The sequence below is a fragment of the Dendropsophus ebraccatus genome, chromosome 3, assembly GCF_027789765.1.
Source record: "Dendropsophus ebraccatus isolate aDenEbr1 chromosome 3, aDenEbr1.pat, whole genome shotgun sequence".
NCBI classification, from domain to species: Eukaryota; Metazoa; Chordata; class Amphibia; order Anura; family Hylidae; genus Dendropsophus; species Dendropsophus ebraccatus.
Genome location: NC_091456.1, coordinates 151,479,439 through 151,496,488, shown reverse-complemented (window position 1 = coordinate 151,496,488; position 17,050 = coordinate 151,479,439). Strand labels below are relative to the sequence as shown.

At 41.6% G+C, this 17,050-nt stretch overlaps 1 protein-coding gene across 1 annotated transcript in view; it reads right to left on the bottom strand.

Moving 5' to 3' along the window:
- Positions 1-401: 401 nt before the first annotated feature.
- The window catches only part of FAM81B (family with sequence similarity 81 member B), a 28,598-nt gene continuing 11,949 nt past the window's right edge, over positions 402-17,050 (bottom strand). The window contains exons 5-8 of the mRNA XM_069963539.1: positions 7,879-7,985; positions 5,244-5,376; positions 2,311-2,506; positions 402-728 (exon numbers count right to left, since the gene is read on the bottom strand). Coding sequence (XP_069819640.1) covers positions 595-728; positions 2,311-2,506; positions 5,244-5,376; positions 7,879-7,985 — 570 coding nt within the window. The 3' untranslated portion in view covers positions 402-594. The remainder of the gene's footprint in view (positions 729-2,310; positions 2,507-5,243; positions 5,377-7,878; positions 7,986-17,050) is intronic.

The window sequence follows — 17,050 nt, the reverse complement described above, 5'->3', positions numbered from 1 at the left end:
TGAGACATGTTGTTTTGCCCTTCTCTATATATAAGCCATGTTGTTTCCCTGTATATTGTATTATACAGTATACATACAGGGAGACAACATGGTTCTCATATATAATAGTCATGTTGTTGCCCCTCTGTATATATGAGACATGTTGCACTGGTGTGACAATAAACCCTGCAGATTGCTGTTGGAAGTGCTGTCTCCATTGCGTTTTTTGGATACTTTAAAGCCAACCTGGTCTGGTTTGGTGAGGCATGCACGCACGGTTATTTTTTGTTTTTGCGCTGCTGAAAGACTGTGTTGTGAATTAAAGTTTGTTAACAATAATTTGTATTTTTTATTGTACGTGATTGTACTGGCTAGGGGCGGGGTTGCAAAGATGGGGGGTTTTGATGGCAGCAGCGGGGGGTGGGGCCCAATTCGCACCTCTGCCCAGGGGCCCATAATGCTGTTAAGACAGCCCTAACCACAATACTGACTGAAATATACGTAGCGTGAACCCAACCTCAATATCAACTTGGACAGGATACGGGCACTTGGGTCATGTGGCATGAATGCTATAATGTAATGAACCCAGCAGCATTTCATATTGCCAAGGATAGTTCAAATATCTTTCAGTTCCACAATTTTCCGACGTATTTGCTTGATGTCTTTCTGGAATTTTCTACTTTCTAGTTTCACTTTTGTCTCTTGGATTTGTTGAAGAGAATTTAGAGACTCCTGTATTGCCTGGAAACCTGTAACCAAAACAAAATAAGGGGCTTAATTTTGAGCAGAATACCCCTTTAGACTATCTTCACACACAGTATTTTTGCTCAGTATTTTCCAACCTAAACCAGGAGTAGATTGAAAACACAGAAAATCTATGTTCACACACTGTCGAAATTGAGTGGACGGCTGCTATTTAATAGCAAATAATGGATGTTATTTTAAAACAGGCGTTTTAAAATAACAGCAATTATTTACCAATAAATTACGGCTATCCACTCAATTTCAACAATGTGTGAACATTCCCTTTCTATGTCTCCTATGTGATTACGGGGGGAAATGCCTAACGGCCAGTCCATCAGCTGGGTCGTAATATGCGCAGTGGCTGAGAGCCCGAAGCCCAGTGGGGGTCCCGAGGCCAGTCTCACTGCTCACCACGTGAATGGGGAGAGGTAAGTTAGTACTTGTCATCAAATTACCCCCTGCTGGCTACCAGATTTTAAAAATGGCCGGACTTCTCCTTTAAATGGCCACATGAACAATATAGTGATTATTCATGTGGCCAGAGTAGCTAGCATCTTTGCCGTGTGAAAGGACCCTTAAAAAAACATGACTGCTTTCTTCTAGGAACAGTTCTCAGTTTGACTCTGGTTTTGAAGCTCAGTTGAAGTAAATGAACCTAAACTGCAATACTACACACAACATGGGGACAGGGGTGGTGCGGTTTTTGCTAGAAATTTGTCGTTTTCAATGGAAGAGTAATTTCTTTCTCTCTTTAACAAAAGTTATTTCTTTAGTGATGTATCAACTAATCCACAATAAAGTTGTTAGATCTTAGCAGTACTACAGGAAATGTCAGCTCTTATATGAGATCTTGGAGATTGTCTAAACATAGTATTTATTGGCACAAAATTTCCAGTCTGTGACCATATTTTAATAGCAGTTTTCGAAAGATTACTGGTGAATGAACCTTGAAGATCCCTTTCACAGTCCGCTATAATTCACTTTACTATCTAGCCATTCATTCTCTCTCTTGTGGCTAAACTGGTCTTGTCCATTGAATGTGACGCCATTGACACCTCGCTGACTTGTGGTAAGTTCTGATCAGCCAGAAGGATTGCCATTTTCCCTGATTTATGTATATACTACATAGGCTTTTCAACATGTACGTACCACAGAAAACCAGTAAAATAAAATATGCAATCGCAGAATACAAAGGTAATTTAAGGCCAATATGACGTAATAATGATATATTCTGAACATTTGCACTTTTTCGTAAATTTCTTTTTTACTTTTCCCTCTAATTGGCTGTTTTTACTCTGACATTTTCTTTGCTTTTCTAACATTTATAATCTGTAATAATCTATGAAGCCCCTGCCTAAGTTGCTCTCAATAGCACTTCTGCTCCATTTACGATAGTTATTAAAGAGAACACATCTTATACCACCTCCCACACACTCATCTAAATGCATCTTAGTTACTCCCTAAACCTGGGTGGATTTTTTTTTTTTAAATTAAATGCTAATGTTTTTCCCCCTCCATCTGTACAATGCTGCTGTAGATCATGACTGAGCTGAAAGCAGTAGTACTGGAGGAATGACAATGACTTGCCTGCTCTGTATTCACTTTTCATATTTTCAATCTCATCCCAGATTTGGCTTTCAAGTTTTGCGATTCTGGCCGCCATTTTGTCTTCTCCATGCTTCAGCTTGCTGAACTTCGCTTCCAGCCTTTGTGCATGATCGGTGTTGTCTACTTTTAAAGTCAGGTTATGTACATTCTCCTGTAGTCTCCTTTCTGTATTGTCCTATGAATACACAACTCTATTATACACTTGCTTATTTTTTAATGAATTACAATATAGTGATAAACTATATGACAAACCAAAGCTGTGTTGGAACATTTTGGTGTTGCACTGTTTAAGAACTGAAAGGGAAAAGTGGAAACATCCTACGTGAGTGAGTTCCTTGCGCAAGCCCTGTACTAATATAATAGGGCTCATGCAAGAACCCAACACATGGGATGTTTCCATGATAATCCGAACTTCCAGCATCAGCTGAGACTGCACACGAAAGATTAAAGGTCTACACTGTGACAGGTACGCTTACACCTGTAAGGTGACCTTTCCCACCCTATCTCAGAACAGGATATGATAAAAAGAGAAAAGCCAGCACGTCTTATATGGGTATATGCTTTGGAGCAGGATTTCTGAAAATGTATAAGAGAGACAGCTAGAGTTTTACTTACTCCACCAACACACACTGATTGACAGGCTACTGACACAGGGGAAGCTGCCAATCACTGTAAGGGGGCGGGGTAAGCAAGACTCTCACTATGTATTCTTAAGGTCCTTTTAAAATATACTCTTCTGTTTACCCAGAAATCCTACTCCAGATCACATAAACCTATATATTGTCTCCGATACATATCCTAGGAAAACATAAATCACCTGAAGGGTTCACAATAAATAGGTCTACATGATATTATTATTATTATTGGTATTACATACTCAGATGAGTAGAATATTAGCACTAGTGTGGTTGTTGGTGAAAATGAAACCATAGGGGCATAGCTCTATGGGGTATGCTAGGGTATAAATGGTACGTGTTTAAAATGTCTCTCATTTTAAGGGTATAAACCCACACACCGTATATGCAGCGTATTTACTGCTGCGATACGCAGCAAACACGCAGCAAAAACGCAGCAAAAACGCAGCAGATTAGATCTAAATAACTGAACACAGCATCAAATCTGTACCAACAAATCTGCTGCGTATTTGTTGCGTATCTGCTGTGTATACGGTGTGTGGGTTTGTACCCTAAAAAAGACTTTTGAGATTTCAGAGAGACGTCAAAAGTTTTAATCAGTCTGAGAACGAGCTGGGAGAGGACTGCCCAGTCTGTTCCCTTCTCTGTGTCAATGAAAAGAGTTGGGTTCATAGACTTATATTATAGGCCTGACTCATCATGTGACAGAACCGGGAGAGAACCTCGCTCGTCTCATCATCTCCCTGCTCATTCTCATGTCGGTGAGGGTCTCAACACTCAGACTGGACAGATCAAAACTTTTGACTTGTCAAAAGTTTTTTAAAATGACAGTGACACTTTAAAGCTTTGAGTTATGCCTCTGCTGAACAGGACATATGTGGAAAAAATGTACTGACATCATTTTATGTATAGGCCTGTAGCACGCAGTAGTGGATTATAATAGGGGCATTTCAGGTGGCAGCCCGGGGCCCTGAGCTCCGGGGGGCCCATGACCACCCAAAAAGACATACTTTCAGTGGTGTACTGTCTCCTGGCTACACTTCCGCCATGATTTGCAAAAAATCACAGTTTTTTTTAAGGCAATTTTGCACAAATCATAGTACAGGACAGATAATGTCATGATGCCCTGAACGCCAGGCTAGTGCTGCCATAGTTACAGTGGGGTGGGGGGCCCAGGCTTGGTGAACAGCCTGGGGCCTATGGTAAAGTTAATCTGCCCCTGGTAGCACGGGTCACATTTATGATGTCAAATTCTGTGATGGAGGCACCATCGGAACCTCTGTCAGAATATCTGGAGAAAATAGCACAGCATGTAGTGCGTTAATATCAGTAGGGTCTATCAGGCGCCATTGATGTCAAGCATGCAGCAGAGATGGCATTGACATTACGATGTTATTATGCTCCTGTGGCTCAGGGCAATGGAATAGATAGTGGTGTGATCCCAGCCTAAATCTATCATTTTACAGAATCCTGGCGACTATCAACACATTAAATCAGTTTATTTAAACAACATCATTGCTGATGTACTGTAAATGAAAATAATGCTTACTGAGATAATGAAATTCCTAGAACATTATAAATGACGCAATTTCATCTACTAAAGGACATTAATGTTCTAAATTGGTTATTTCTCAGAAACGTTCAGTCACAAGAACAAGCTGTACAGTCATAGAAACTCTTAATTAGGGAAAATGAATCTGACTAGAGCAATTGTCACTTCTAGCCAACAAGCCTTATGTTCCTGATGCGTGGACGACACAAGGCTTGTGCAGGTATATTGTGGTGTCTAGCTTCAAGATGATGTCAATAGATCCTTTAAAAAAAAAAAAAAATAAGATAGGGCCATCTGCAGAAGCAAGCAAGCGCCAATCAGCGAGATCGGTGATCATTTGCAGTGGCTTCACATGGTATAAATAATTGATCGGGCAGGCCGCATGAACAATACCTGTGTTGTTTGTCCAGCCATTCAAAAACATTGCTTTATTGTTTACACAGAGATGTGCAGCTGGTAAATGATTATTTATTGGCCTGCTAAAAAAAATGTCATCCGCAGACGAGTGGGTGTTTTCACTTTCTTTTAAGAGTTTAACTTTTTAAGAGTCATGCAATAGACTACATTTATTGATGGTGGACCACCGTACAAAATACAAACAGTAGCCTGCATGTCCTTTGCACAGCACAATGCCCTCCACAGCTCACAATACGCTGACCATGCTTACAGTACAAAAATTCTATATGTACATATTACAAACTAGAGCCATGTGATGTGCTGCTCACCATCCGTTCTCTCAGAGCATTGATGAGTTGTATGTGCTGAGTCTGGCCGTCCGCTGTTCTTTCTAGCTGGGATTCAGCCCACTTGCGTTGATTTTGGATTTGTCCTTGGATGTCTTCTAGTAAACCAGCAAGTCTGAGAACAGACATTTGTTTCTTAAGTGAGCTATTAGAAAGTCACATAAAGGGTTTCTCCATTTTGTTAAGATAGCCCTTTAACAAGTGGATATTGTCCAATTAGCTAATCAGAAAGTATTCTGCTGCTGGGACCTCAAGCAGTTGCCAATTGGGAAACTTCTTGGTTTGCTTATGGCCCCACCACAGGGGAAATGAAGCATTATAAGGCTATGTTCACACAACGTAAGAGATCGGCCGTTCCGTGACTTAAGTACCGGCCGGATGATCTTTCCGGCTGTACAGCTCTGATGCAGGTGCATCAGTGCGCGCCCGCATCAGAGCTTCCCATAGCACACAGTGAAGCAAGCGGCCGGAGACGCTCGCTTTACTGTGCGAACTGACAGGGTTTCATACGGCCACAATTCATTGAATTGCGGCCGCAGAAAACTGACTTGTCAATTATCTGCGGCGCCGCACGGATTCCGGACGGAGCGTATACGGTGTGTATATGCTCCGGCCGAGATCCCATTAAAAATAAGGCATTGTTCCACTGCTCAAGAGAAGAGGATCCTGAATAGGGGACTCTGTTGAATCAGAATTCCCTTATAGGTATATGGGTTTTCTAAACTGGACAACCCTTAGCAAAGATGCATTGACTCTGTGGTTTGAAAGAGGAATAAGATATAAGTATTCACAGGTTTAAGAAAATTTTTATTAAATCCCTTAGCAATAAATAGGGATGGTCCGAACCCGCCGAGGTTCGGGTTCGGCTGAACCCGAACGCTCGGCATCGGATTCCCGCTGTCTGCCCGCTCCGTGCAGCGGGCGGATCCAGCGGGAGGACCGCCTGGAAAACGGATACAGCCTATGGCTATGGCTGTATCCCAGTTTTCCAGGCATTCCTCCCGCTGGATCCGCCCGCTGCACGGAGCGGGTAGACAGCGGTAATCATTGCGGAGGGTTCGGGTTCGTACGAACCCCGTCCGAACCTGGTTTGGACCATCCCTACCAATAAAGTACAATAGGTGTGCTTTGGAGTATGTGCTAAATTAGATTTTGCAGAGTCATTATTGCTTTTCTGAGAAGCAGCTATGGCCGGTGTCCTATGATGTAGTGGACTGGGAACTCAGTAATATCACTACATTCAGCTTGAATTACTTGCTATTTACACAGTTTTATCACCTTGAAGAACTTGCAAAAATCTATGTAAGTCATTAGATATGCTTATTTTACATTGCATTAGGCCAGAAAAATCACCTTCTTTCATTAAAGGGGTAGTTCACAAAAAAAAAATTTCTTTCAAATGAACTGGTGGCAGAAAGTGCCAAAGATTTGTAATTTACTTCTATTAAAAAAATCATGTCTTCCAGTACTTTTAAGCTGCAGGAAGTGGTGTATTCTTTTCAGTCTGGAGAGCAAGAGAGGTTTTCTATGGGGATTTGTAACAGAAGTGGCAGCAGAAAATACTGTGACTGGACTGGAGACTGGAGAGAATACACCGCTTCCTGCAGGACATACAGCAGCTGATAAGTATTTGAAGACTTGAGATTTTTTAGCCACAGCCCGCACAGCTCTGGGAGTCGGGTTGTGACATCACCATGTTATCCAGGAAGTGACATCACCATGTTATCCAGGAAGTGAAGCTTTGATGCAGTAGAAAGTGCAGGGGAAAAAGCACTTTATAAGCATTCCCAGTAATAAGTGTATATTGGTGATTTGTATAACTTTTGTGGGGCAATACAATACTTAAATAAAAAATTTCACTGGACTTCTCCTTTAAGTGATACATTTCTCAAAGATGTATCACTTCTTTGTTGTGTAAATATATTGTGTCATAAAGAAATTCCTAGTGTACATTTAAAAAAAAAGAAAAAGAAAATAAAGAATATTTCGAGAGTTTATCTAGCCTACAGAATAATTTTTAAAATATCTTAGTGGTGAATTGTGAGTTAGGCTGGGTTCACACTGCGTTTTTGCAATCCTTTTTCCCCCCATCCATTTAATGCAAAAAAAACTGATGTATTTGTGTGCATCTGTTTTGATCCGTTTTTCCATAGACTTCCATTATAAAAAGGGATGAAAAACTAATCAAAATGCATCCATTTTTTTAGGCTACACAAAAATGAATCCAAACGGATACACACAAATGCAACAGTTTTTTTTTTTGTTTTTTTTGCATTGCACAAACGCAGTGTAAACCCATCCTTAATAGAGGAGGGGTCTCTGTTCAGGATCCTCATCTCTTGGTTCTAGTACAAAGTAGTAACAAATATGGTCTCTCGTTTTGGTGGACCTGTCCTGCACTGCACTACACAACCAATTGATTTTATTAAGCACCATGTAATGCTTACTTATTGCCAAATCCTACAACCGCTTTGAGTTAATAGCAAAAAGTGATCAAGATGCAGTAAAAATTAGAAAGTTGTGCTTTTGTATTCGGTATTGATTAGGTGTCTAGTTCTGTGCCAGGCTAGTCATTACATCCTGCCCTGAGCTGCATTAATGTAATTAAAAAACATACTTGAAATCTAGAAGCTGGATCTCGTGGCGTTGTTCCCCCTGGGTATTCTTCACTTTGTTGTTCTGCTCAAAAATTGATGTTTCCATTTTTCCTATTAGCTGCATCACCTAATGAAAATTCAGCAGACGACAGTCCATCAGATCCTGCATTAAATATGCACCTTTTACTTCAAGCACTCAAGAAGAAAAGTTCCTGCAGCCTCAGCCAGCTTGTACATCCACATCTCGGCTGTCCACAGGTTTCTATGCCCAGCATAATGAAAGCCCTCAGCCCTAATCTCAATGCATCACTGAAATTGTAATAAAACGGACTATTTGCTTTGACCCAATTTATTTTTCTGCCTCCGGTTTTGGTAAATATAACCATATTATCCAATATAAATGACTCAATATTGTGTTGCAGTAAAAGAAGTAATTAAAACAATGCTTTACATTGGTTAGTCTAAAAATGAATGTTGTTCAGCCGGTAGTTTTGTAAAGTGGTTGGCCGGCTGTGGATATTACTTCCCACCGATGACATAAAGATGCACTGAAGATTTAAAGGGGTTATCCAGCACTCCAAAATTTGTAACATGTTGCTGCCATATTAGTAAACATAACAAACATGTCATGCTTACCACTCTGCACTGCCCCCGGGGTCCCGATGCAGTCACTGGTGACCTCCACTGTCTCTAGTCGCTGTTACTTCTGAGACAAGCTAGTCGCGGGAGTGACAGCTCGCTCGGGCAATCATTGGCTGCAGTGCTGTCCTGTCTCAGTGACAGGCTGAGGGCCCTGTTACTCCCGAGACAAGCTCATCTCAGAAGTAATGGCAGCTACAGAGAGCGGGGGACAGCGGTGACTGCAACGGGACACCAGGGGAATGCGGAGAGGTAAGCATATAATGTTTGTTTACTAATATGGCATTTTTACTAACATGTAAAAATTTTGGAGCACTGGATAACCCCTTTAAGAAACAAAAAAGGCAAGAATACCAGGACCCATATAGCAAACGAATGCCAAGCCACAATTAAACACAGATACTTTATTCTTGTGTCACAACATTATTTTTAAAACTCCTACAATATGTGGATATATCGATGTAAACACAATTGTTGAGGAGAGTCGGTAAATCACACAAGAAATAATAAAGACAGCCACCATGAGTTGACATACTGTAGATGGTAAGTATAAAAGGGAACCAATCACCTAAAAAAAAAACTAAAAACTTTATAATGCTCTTAATGCATCCTAATTCACCCTCTAACACACTTTCCAAATATATTTACAGAGTGGCTGCTTGTCAGGTACACCCCAAAAATATAATTTTATCAATACCCGCACTGTATGCTAATAGGGTCCATCTAGTCATCTAGGTCTTTCTGCAGGCTAAACTAGTCATGGTTTGAGGGCTGGGTTTCACGGTGGTCACGCCTCTATGGGTGTAATTCTCATTGAATTGTGATCCAGAGGCGGACCTAGCAGCCGACATCTTCAGCCCACGGAACATGCTTAGTACAATGGTTTCCTATTCCCGCTATACTGCACATGTCCGAAATAGCCTTCGACTCAGCAGAATGATTCCTCCACTGTACTGCGCATGTCCCCGGTAAGATGGACATTGGCTGCCAGGCCTGCCTCTGGATGACTATTGAATGAGAAAGGGCAGTGAATCAGGCCCATAAAGGGTGTACCTGCTATAGATATACATTTGGAAAGTGTGCTAAGGGGTGTATTAGGATGCATTAGGAGCATTATAACATTTTTAAGACAGGAACTTTTTTATAACAGACAGGGACACTGTACATAAAAATGCAGCCACTTTACATATAGCTGTCTAATATAGTAACATATAGGAGGCCGTTATCAATGGGTTCTGTGACTGTCTTGGCATAAATAATTGCCACAATTTTTTTTGCAATTTCTACAAAAAAATGGACTTTTCCTGTATTTTAAACCATTTTCCCGTTGAAAGCATTCACGTTATTGCCCTGCTGTGTTGATCCAGAGGAAGGCAAAAAAAAGCCAATTTTGCTTATCAAAGAAGAAAACCCTTTCTGACTCCAGATCTATCAGAAAAGATCTGAAACAATGATGCTTCTTCACAATCTAGTAACCACAGTATAACCATTAATATTATTACACTCCAGTAAGGCATACACCACCAACACCTCATCTAGCAGTGAGTCTCACTGCTCTTACAGTAAAGAATCCCCTTCTGTGTTGGTATAAAAAGCCATCTGTCCTCTAGATGTGTACATACAGTAGATACACTCTTGGATATACATAATCATCTTCTTACTGATTTTACACTATATGGGAACCCAGCTTTGCTCTTCCCACATTGGTAACTCAAACTTTTTCCCATGTCTCAGGTAATTCCTAATTAGCTTGACTCATGTTGTGAATCACTGCTCCAGTCTGAAGCACATTCATCTAGATTGGTAAAGATTTATTTTTATCACTCCTCGTCTACCAAATGTTTGATTGTTACAGTATTTTAGGAAATGTAATTATGCCTTTAATGGCCTCTCAGGAATGACACATTGCTGTCCCACTGCCAGCTGACATCTACAGACTGTGGAGGAGATAAGGGGCAGGGGATTTGCTTGGTTCATTATGTGCAGCCCACGGACACGGATGTTTAATACGCGCACAAGAAGTAATAGAATGAAAGGATCACTGCTGCTATATATATAGTTTTGGGTTCATACTTAACATATAAAGATGTTGAATATGTCAATTTGATGTTTAACTCTAGAGAGTATAATGTTAAAGGGTTTTTTCCATTGCTTTTTTTAACTATATTTTATTTTCATCAGGGGATTCGAACCAAAGAAAGACCTGCTGGGATTTTCTAGACCAGGGGTCTCAACCTCGCAGCCCTCCAGCTGTTGCAAAACTACAATTCCCATCATGCCTGGGACAGCCAAAGCAAGCTTTGGCTGTCCCAGGCATGATGGGAATTGTAGTTTTGCAACAGCTGGAGGGCCGCGAGTTTGAGACCCATGGTCTAGACGATTTATCGCTAGACCACAGCTCCAACTTCAATTACTTTTTTTATTGCTAGCCTAACCCGATATTACTCTTTAAATATAAGATCAGTGGTTGGTGACTGACAACCAGCATCCCTGCATCAGCCATTTGCCAGAGACAGGGTGCCTGCAGATACTGATAACCAGGGCTAGCCTTAGGGTAGACGGCGCCTTGTGCGTAATTAACTTTTGCCGCCCCCACCACCTGAACCCAGCATTATCAGAATCAGTGCTACACACACAGTATAATGCCCTAAAAATGCCCCCACACAGTATCAAGACCCTAACACATCAATAATACCATTACATAATACAACCACAACATGACCCCTATCACTGCAACCCTATAACAGAGTGCAGTTACATCCAGTGACTCACAGGGGGCGTTTTCTCTGATGATAGTCTTTCACTTTTTCCTTTTTTTCTCCACCAGTGTCGGACACCTTGAAGTCTTTCCCTAGCTGTGAATCCTCTCTCCAGAATCTGCCAGAGAAATATTTTAGGCTCCATGCATACAGTAGTTAGGTTCCCTGTACCCCTATATAGTAGTTATACCCCCCTGTGCCCCCATAGTTTTAAGGTGTCCCTGTGCCCCCACTTAATTATTAGGAATGCTCTGTGCCCCAATATAGTAGTATGGTCCCTTGTGTGCTACCCCAGCAGTATAGACCCCTCTGCAGTATATAGACCCCTTTGTGCTGCCCCCAGCAGTACATAGACCCCTGTGTGCTCCCCAGTAGTATATAGACCCCTGTGTGCTGCCTCCAGCAGTACATAGAGCTCCTTGTGTGTTGCCCCAGTAGTATATAGACCCCTGTGTGCTCCCCCAGTAGTATATAGATCCCCTGTGTGCTGCCCCAAGTAGTATATAGAGCCCCCCTAAGGTGCTGTCCCCAGTAGTATTTAGAGCCCCCCTAAGGTGCTACCACCAGTAGTATATAGACCCTCCTAAGGTGCTGCCCCAGCAGTATATAGACCCCCCAAAGGTACTGCCCCTAGTAGTATATAGACCCCCCAAGGTGCTGCCCCCTTGCAGGCATCCTCCATAGCAAAAAAACAACATTTATACTCACCTGGGGCCCGCGCCTCTCCTCTTCTCTGTAAGCGGCGCTCGAGTGACGTCCCTTAAGCGTCGGGAAGCAGGGAGAGCGGCCTCTTGTGACCGCAGGCAAAACACTGCCTGTGGTAACAAGAGTGCCTGACAGGGAGGGAGCTGATGGATCCCGCTCTGTCAGTGTTGCTGCATAACTATGAATGCTCATTGTGAGTGCTCATACTGTAGTTAGGGCCCTATTACACAAGATGATTATCGTGCGAAAAATCGTTATATTATTAGAATTTAAACGATAATCGTTCAGTGTAATTGCAGGCAACGATCGAAAAATCGTTCGTATGTCGTTGATCGTTGATTTCGATCTGAACCTAAAATCATTGTTAATCGTTCACTAATCATTTGCTAATCGTTCGCTGTAATTCCACATTCGTTCGCTTAAGTTCCGCATTTGTTCACTAATCGTTCAGTGTAATAGCACATTATCCATTGTTTTTCTGGGGTCAGAAGGAATAAACGATCATAGTAACGATCGCAATAACAATCATAATAACCATCGTATCTAACGACTATCGTTCTGTGTAATACGGTGAACGATTTCAGGTTAACAATAAACAATCTCGTTTGCGATCGTTAGTTGTTTATAGTTAAAAATCGCTCTGTGTAATAGGAACCTTACATTAACCCCTTGCCTCTAAAGCCTGTTTTGACCTTAAAGAGTAACTGTCATGTTTTTTTTTATTGCAGAAATCAGTAGTATAAGCGATTTTAAGAAACTCTGTAATAGGTTTCATCAGCCAAAAAAGCCTCCTTCTGTACTCGAGAAGCAATTTCCCAGCCTCCCCCCCTGACTTCTTATCTGTGCATTATCAGGCAAACACGTCTTCATTACAGAGAAGCCAGTGAAGACGGGTTCTGCTCTCTCCATTGTAAGCCTATGGAGGGGGGAGGGGCTGAGGGAGATGAGGGAGCAGGAAGAGGTGACATGAAGGTCAGCTGTTTGTAGACTCTCTGGGCACCTAAACCACAGGATTCTGGGGTCAGAAAGGTCAGTGCTTACCTATGAACTTACTGAGAGAAGATTGCAGGGTGTTGTGCTGTGCAGGACTGCTCCGTGCTCAGTCACTCCTAACAGCCCCTCCCCTCTCCATAGCCACATAATGGACACAGAAATCCTGCTTCATCTGATGTGAGGGGGGAGGCTGGGAGATTGCTTTTTCAGTCCAGAAGGAAACTCTTTTAGTACATAAAACCTATTACAGAGTTTCTTAAAATCGCTTGTACTGTTGATATTTAATGTTTTCAGAAAAATGACCCTGAAATGACAGTTACGCTTTAATGACCAAGCTAATTTTTCAAAATCTGACCTGTCTCACTTTATGCACTTATAGCTCAGTGATGCTTTAACGTATGCTAGCGATTCTAAGATTGTTTTTTCATCATATATGGCACTTTGTTAGTGGCAAAATTTGGTCACTACTTTGTGTGTTTTTTGGGAAAAACATCAAAATATCATGAAAAATTTGCATTTTATGAACTTTGAAATTCTCTGCTTCTTAAAAAAGGAAGTCATAGCACATAAATTAGTTACTAAGTCACATTACCAATATGTCCTCTTTATTCTGGCATAATTTGGTAAACATATTTTACTTTTTTAGGGTGTTACGGGGCTTAGAAATGTATCAGCAATATATCAAATTTTCATGACATTTCCAAAACTGATTTTTTTTAGGGACCAGTTCTTTTTTTAAATGGATTTAGATGGCTTGTATACTGGAAACCCCCATAAGTGACCCCATTTTGGAAACTAGACACCTTAATGAATTAATCTAGGGGTATAATGAGCATTTTAACCCTACAGGGGCTGGAGGAAAGTGTTCACCATTAGGCCGTAAAAAAATGGAAAATTTTAATTTTCCAATAATATATACGTTTAGATTAAAGTTTCTTATTTTCAAAAGAAACATGAGAAAAAAAGCACCCCAAAATTACTAAAGCAGGTTCTCCTGAGTAGAACGGTACCCCATATGTGGGCGTAAACCACTGTATGGGCACACAGCGGGGCTCAGAAGGGAAGGAGCGCCAATTAGCTTTTTTAATGCAGATTTTGCTGAAGAAGTTTCTGAGCGCCAGGTGCGTTTGCAGTGCCCCTGTAGTGTCAGCAGAGAGAAAAACCCCCATAAGTCACCCCATTTTGGAAAGTACACCCCTCAAAGAATTCATCTTTGTGTGTGGTGAGCAGTTTGACCCCACAGGTATTAGAGGAAAGTATTCAAAATGAGACTGTTAAAATGAAAAACCTGAATTTTTCCAATAATATGTTAGTTTAGTTTGAAATTTCTCAATTTCACGGGGAACAGCAGAAAAAAAGTACCCCAAAATCTGTAATGCACGTTCTTCTGAATACAACTGTACCCCATATGTGGGCGTAAACCACTGTATGGGCACACAGCGGGGATAAAAAGTGCCGGCAGCACTGGGAACAGGCGATCAGCGGTATATAGTATATACCGGCGATCGCCTGTTCCGGGACCCCACAGGGGGGTCTCCGATCACTGCCCCATGCTCTCCGCTACCTCCGGTGGCGGAGAGCATGGGGCTTTGATCATTTTTTCATTTTTATCCCTGCGAACAAACATTGTTTGTTCGCAGGGATGGGGGCGGCCATCTTGGATTTGATGGCCGCCCGGGGAGGGAGCGGGTTAGTGATCGGGGCACTAGGGGGGCTGATCTGGGGTCTGATTATTACATTTTCATCTCCCCCCACCGTGGATTCACGGTGGGGGGAGATGAAAGCTGTCGGCGGCGCCGGTACCGGAGATTGCCGTTATAACGTTGATAGCGGCGATCTCCGGCAGGGGGGCCGGGGGACACAGTGGCGGCGGGAGGAGATAACGTGCTGCAGCCTCCTCCCGCCACCCGATTAACGTCAAACATCACATCTGCCCCATAGACGCTGCGGTCGCATCGATCACGGCGTTTATGGGGTTAACTGCTCGGGGGGAGCGAGGCAGCGGGAGGATGTGGTGTGATACTGCCTCCTCCCGCTGCCCGATCTCACTTACCGACAGCGGGGGGTGGCAGGAACAACATGACATTTGGGGAACGTCATGTTGCATTAACTACCTACTTTACATGACGTTCCCCAAACGTCATTTTGCGGCAAGGGGTTAAAGAGGACAGCAGCAGGCGCCATGAATGGGCAAGTAGGTGGATCACTTACCCATCCCGATATGTGACCGCACCAGAGGCACATAGCTAAGGCTGGTCCTGACGATAACTATAGTTAATGAGAACTGAGCTGCAGTAACCCAGCACAGCCACTATATAATGTATGGAGCTGTCTTCTTTCTACTGTATATGCTGGCGCTGTGTTTCAGCTGATCAGCGGGGGTACCATGTATAACTATCTGATGCCCTATCCCAAGGATAATCAATAAAAAGTCCTGAAAACCCTTTAACATGTGTTCCATATGTAAATCCATATGCTTGTGTTTCAGGTTATTTATTATTTATGTCCTATTATTACATAGCACAAACATTCAGCAGCTCTTTACAGATTATACGCTTATTGATCACTGGTCCCTGTCCTCAGTGGCCCTCAAGTCTTTTCTCTGCACAGAGTCACTTTTATATCAAAAAGATGCATATATATATATATATATATATATATAATCTCAAATATCAAGTGTGGGCGAAGCTGTAAAAACTCAAAAGAATTACATCAATACATCCAATTTAGTCTGAAAATATAGGTGTGGTTTTCAGTTATCAATATTAAACTCCCTTAATAAATGTTATTAAAAATGCTTATAGTGTGACAGTATTGATACGCCCCTCCATACACACACAAACTCCTCTTAATTAGCCAATGACTATAGACGGCGCTCTGTCGATCAGTGTCTGCTCCTCAGTAGATCAGGTAATGGGTTAGGTCAGTAGTTTCCATTCACTATTCTATATGTAGGTTATTACTACACAGATTCTGAATTCTCTATAAGGTTCTGTTCGCACACAGTATTTTTGCTCAGTAGTTTGGTCAGTATTTTGCATCCAAAACCAGGAATGGATTGAAAACACAGAAAGGCTATGTTAACACAATATTGAAATTTAGTCGATAGCAGTCATTAAATGGCAAATAGCGGCCGTTATTTCAAAACCATGGTCGTTGTTTTAAAATAACAGCAATTTTTTGCCAATGAATGAAACACACACACATGGATGCTGCAGCAGTCAGTAGTAAATGTTGTATTTCCCCCAGTTATGAGTTCACAATTTACACTGTTCAGTACTGCTCTATAATGTCATTCATGCTGCTTCTAAGTGTGTGCTATGTAGTAAAGCAGGTGTGTGTGTGTAGTGGATGGAAGGCAGCAATTTACCTACTAAGAAATAAGAGATATAGACTGCAGTGGAAAAAAGTTATGAAAAATGTTAGAAATAGTGCTACTCTTCATGTACATGCACATCATCTTATCCTGTTTATAGGATAGTGACCATTTAAAGTGCTATGGAAAAATGTTTTTATATCAAATATTATACAGATGTTATACAGATTTGAAATATTTTTGTATTAAAGAATGCCCATCAGTATGGAGCGGGATTCTGGCTAGGTGGGAGTAATGCCTAGTAGAAGCATAAGAGAAACAGATCACTGATCTCAGGGAGACCAGCCAAACGACAACACTGCCAGCTGCTGGTTAAAGCGCTCAATGCAGTGAAGTCCTAGGTGCATTGCTCCCTGGGATACATGAATGTGCAAAAAAGAAGAGTCTGTGGAGCCTCATTCAAGAGTCTCAAAACACAGGACTAGCCAGATATCCCTCTGGGAAGGACCCGACTAAGGGGTGGCTCCTGTAGGGAGGTGGTTTCGTGACGTCACCTTTTTTTTTTAAGCCTGTCTGAACTACTAAATTGAGGGAAATAGCACTATATGTGCATTTCCCATAATTAGTGTACATTATGAATTTATCTAACTTTGCTTATGTAATAACATATTAAAACATACATTTTGGCCGGAGTTGTAATTTAAATTCTCATTATATGTAGAGTATTTTATTCTCTCGGTGTATATTTATTTTATTGATTTGGGAACCATTATAATAACC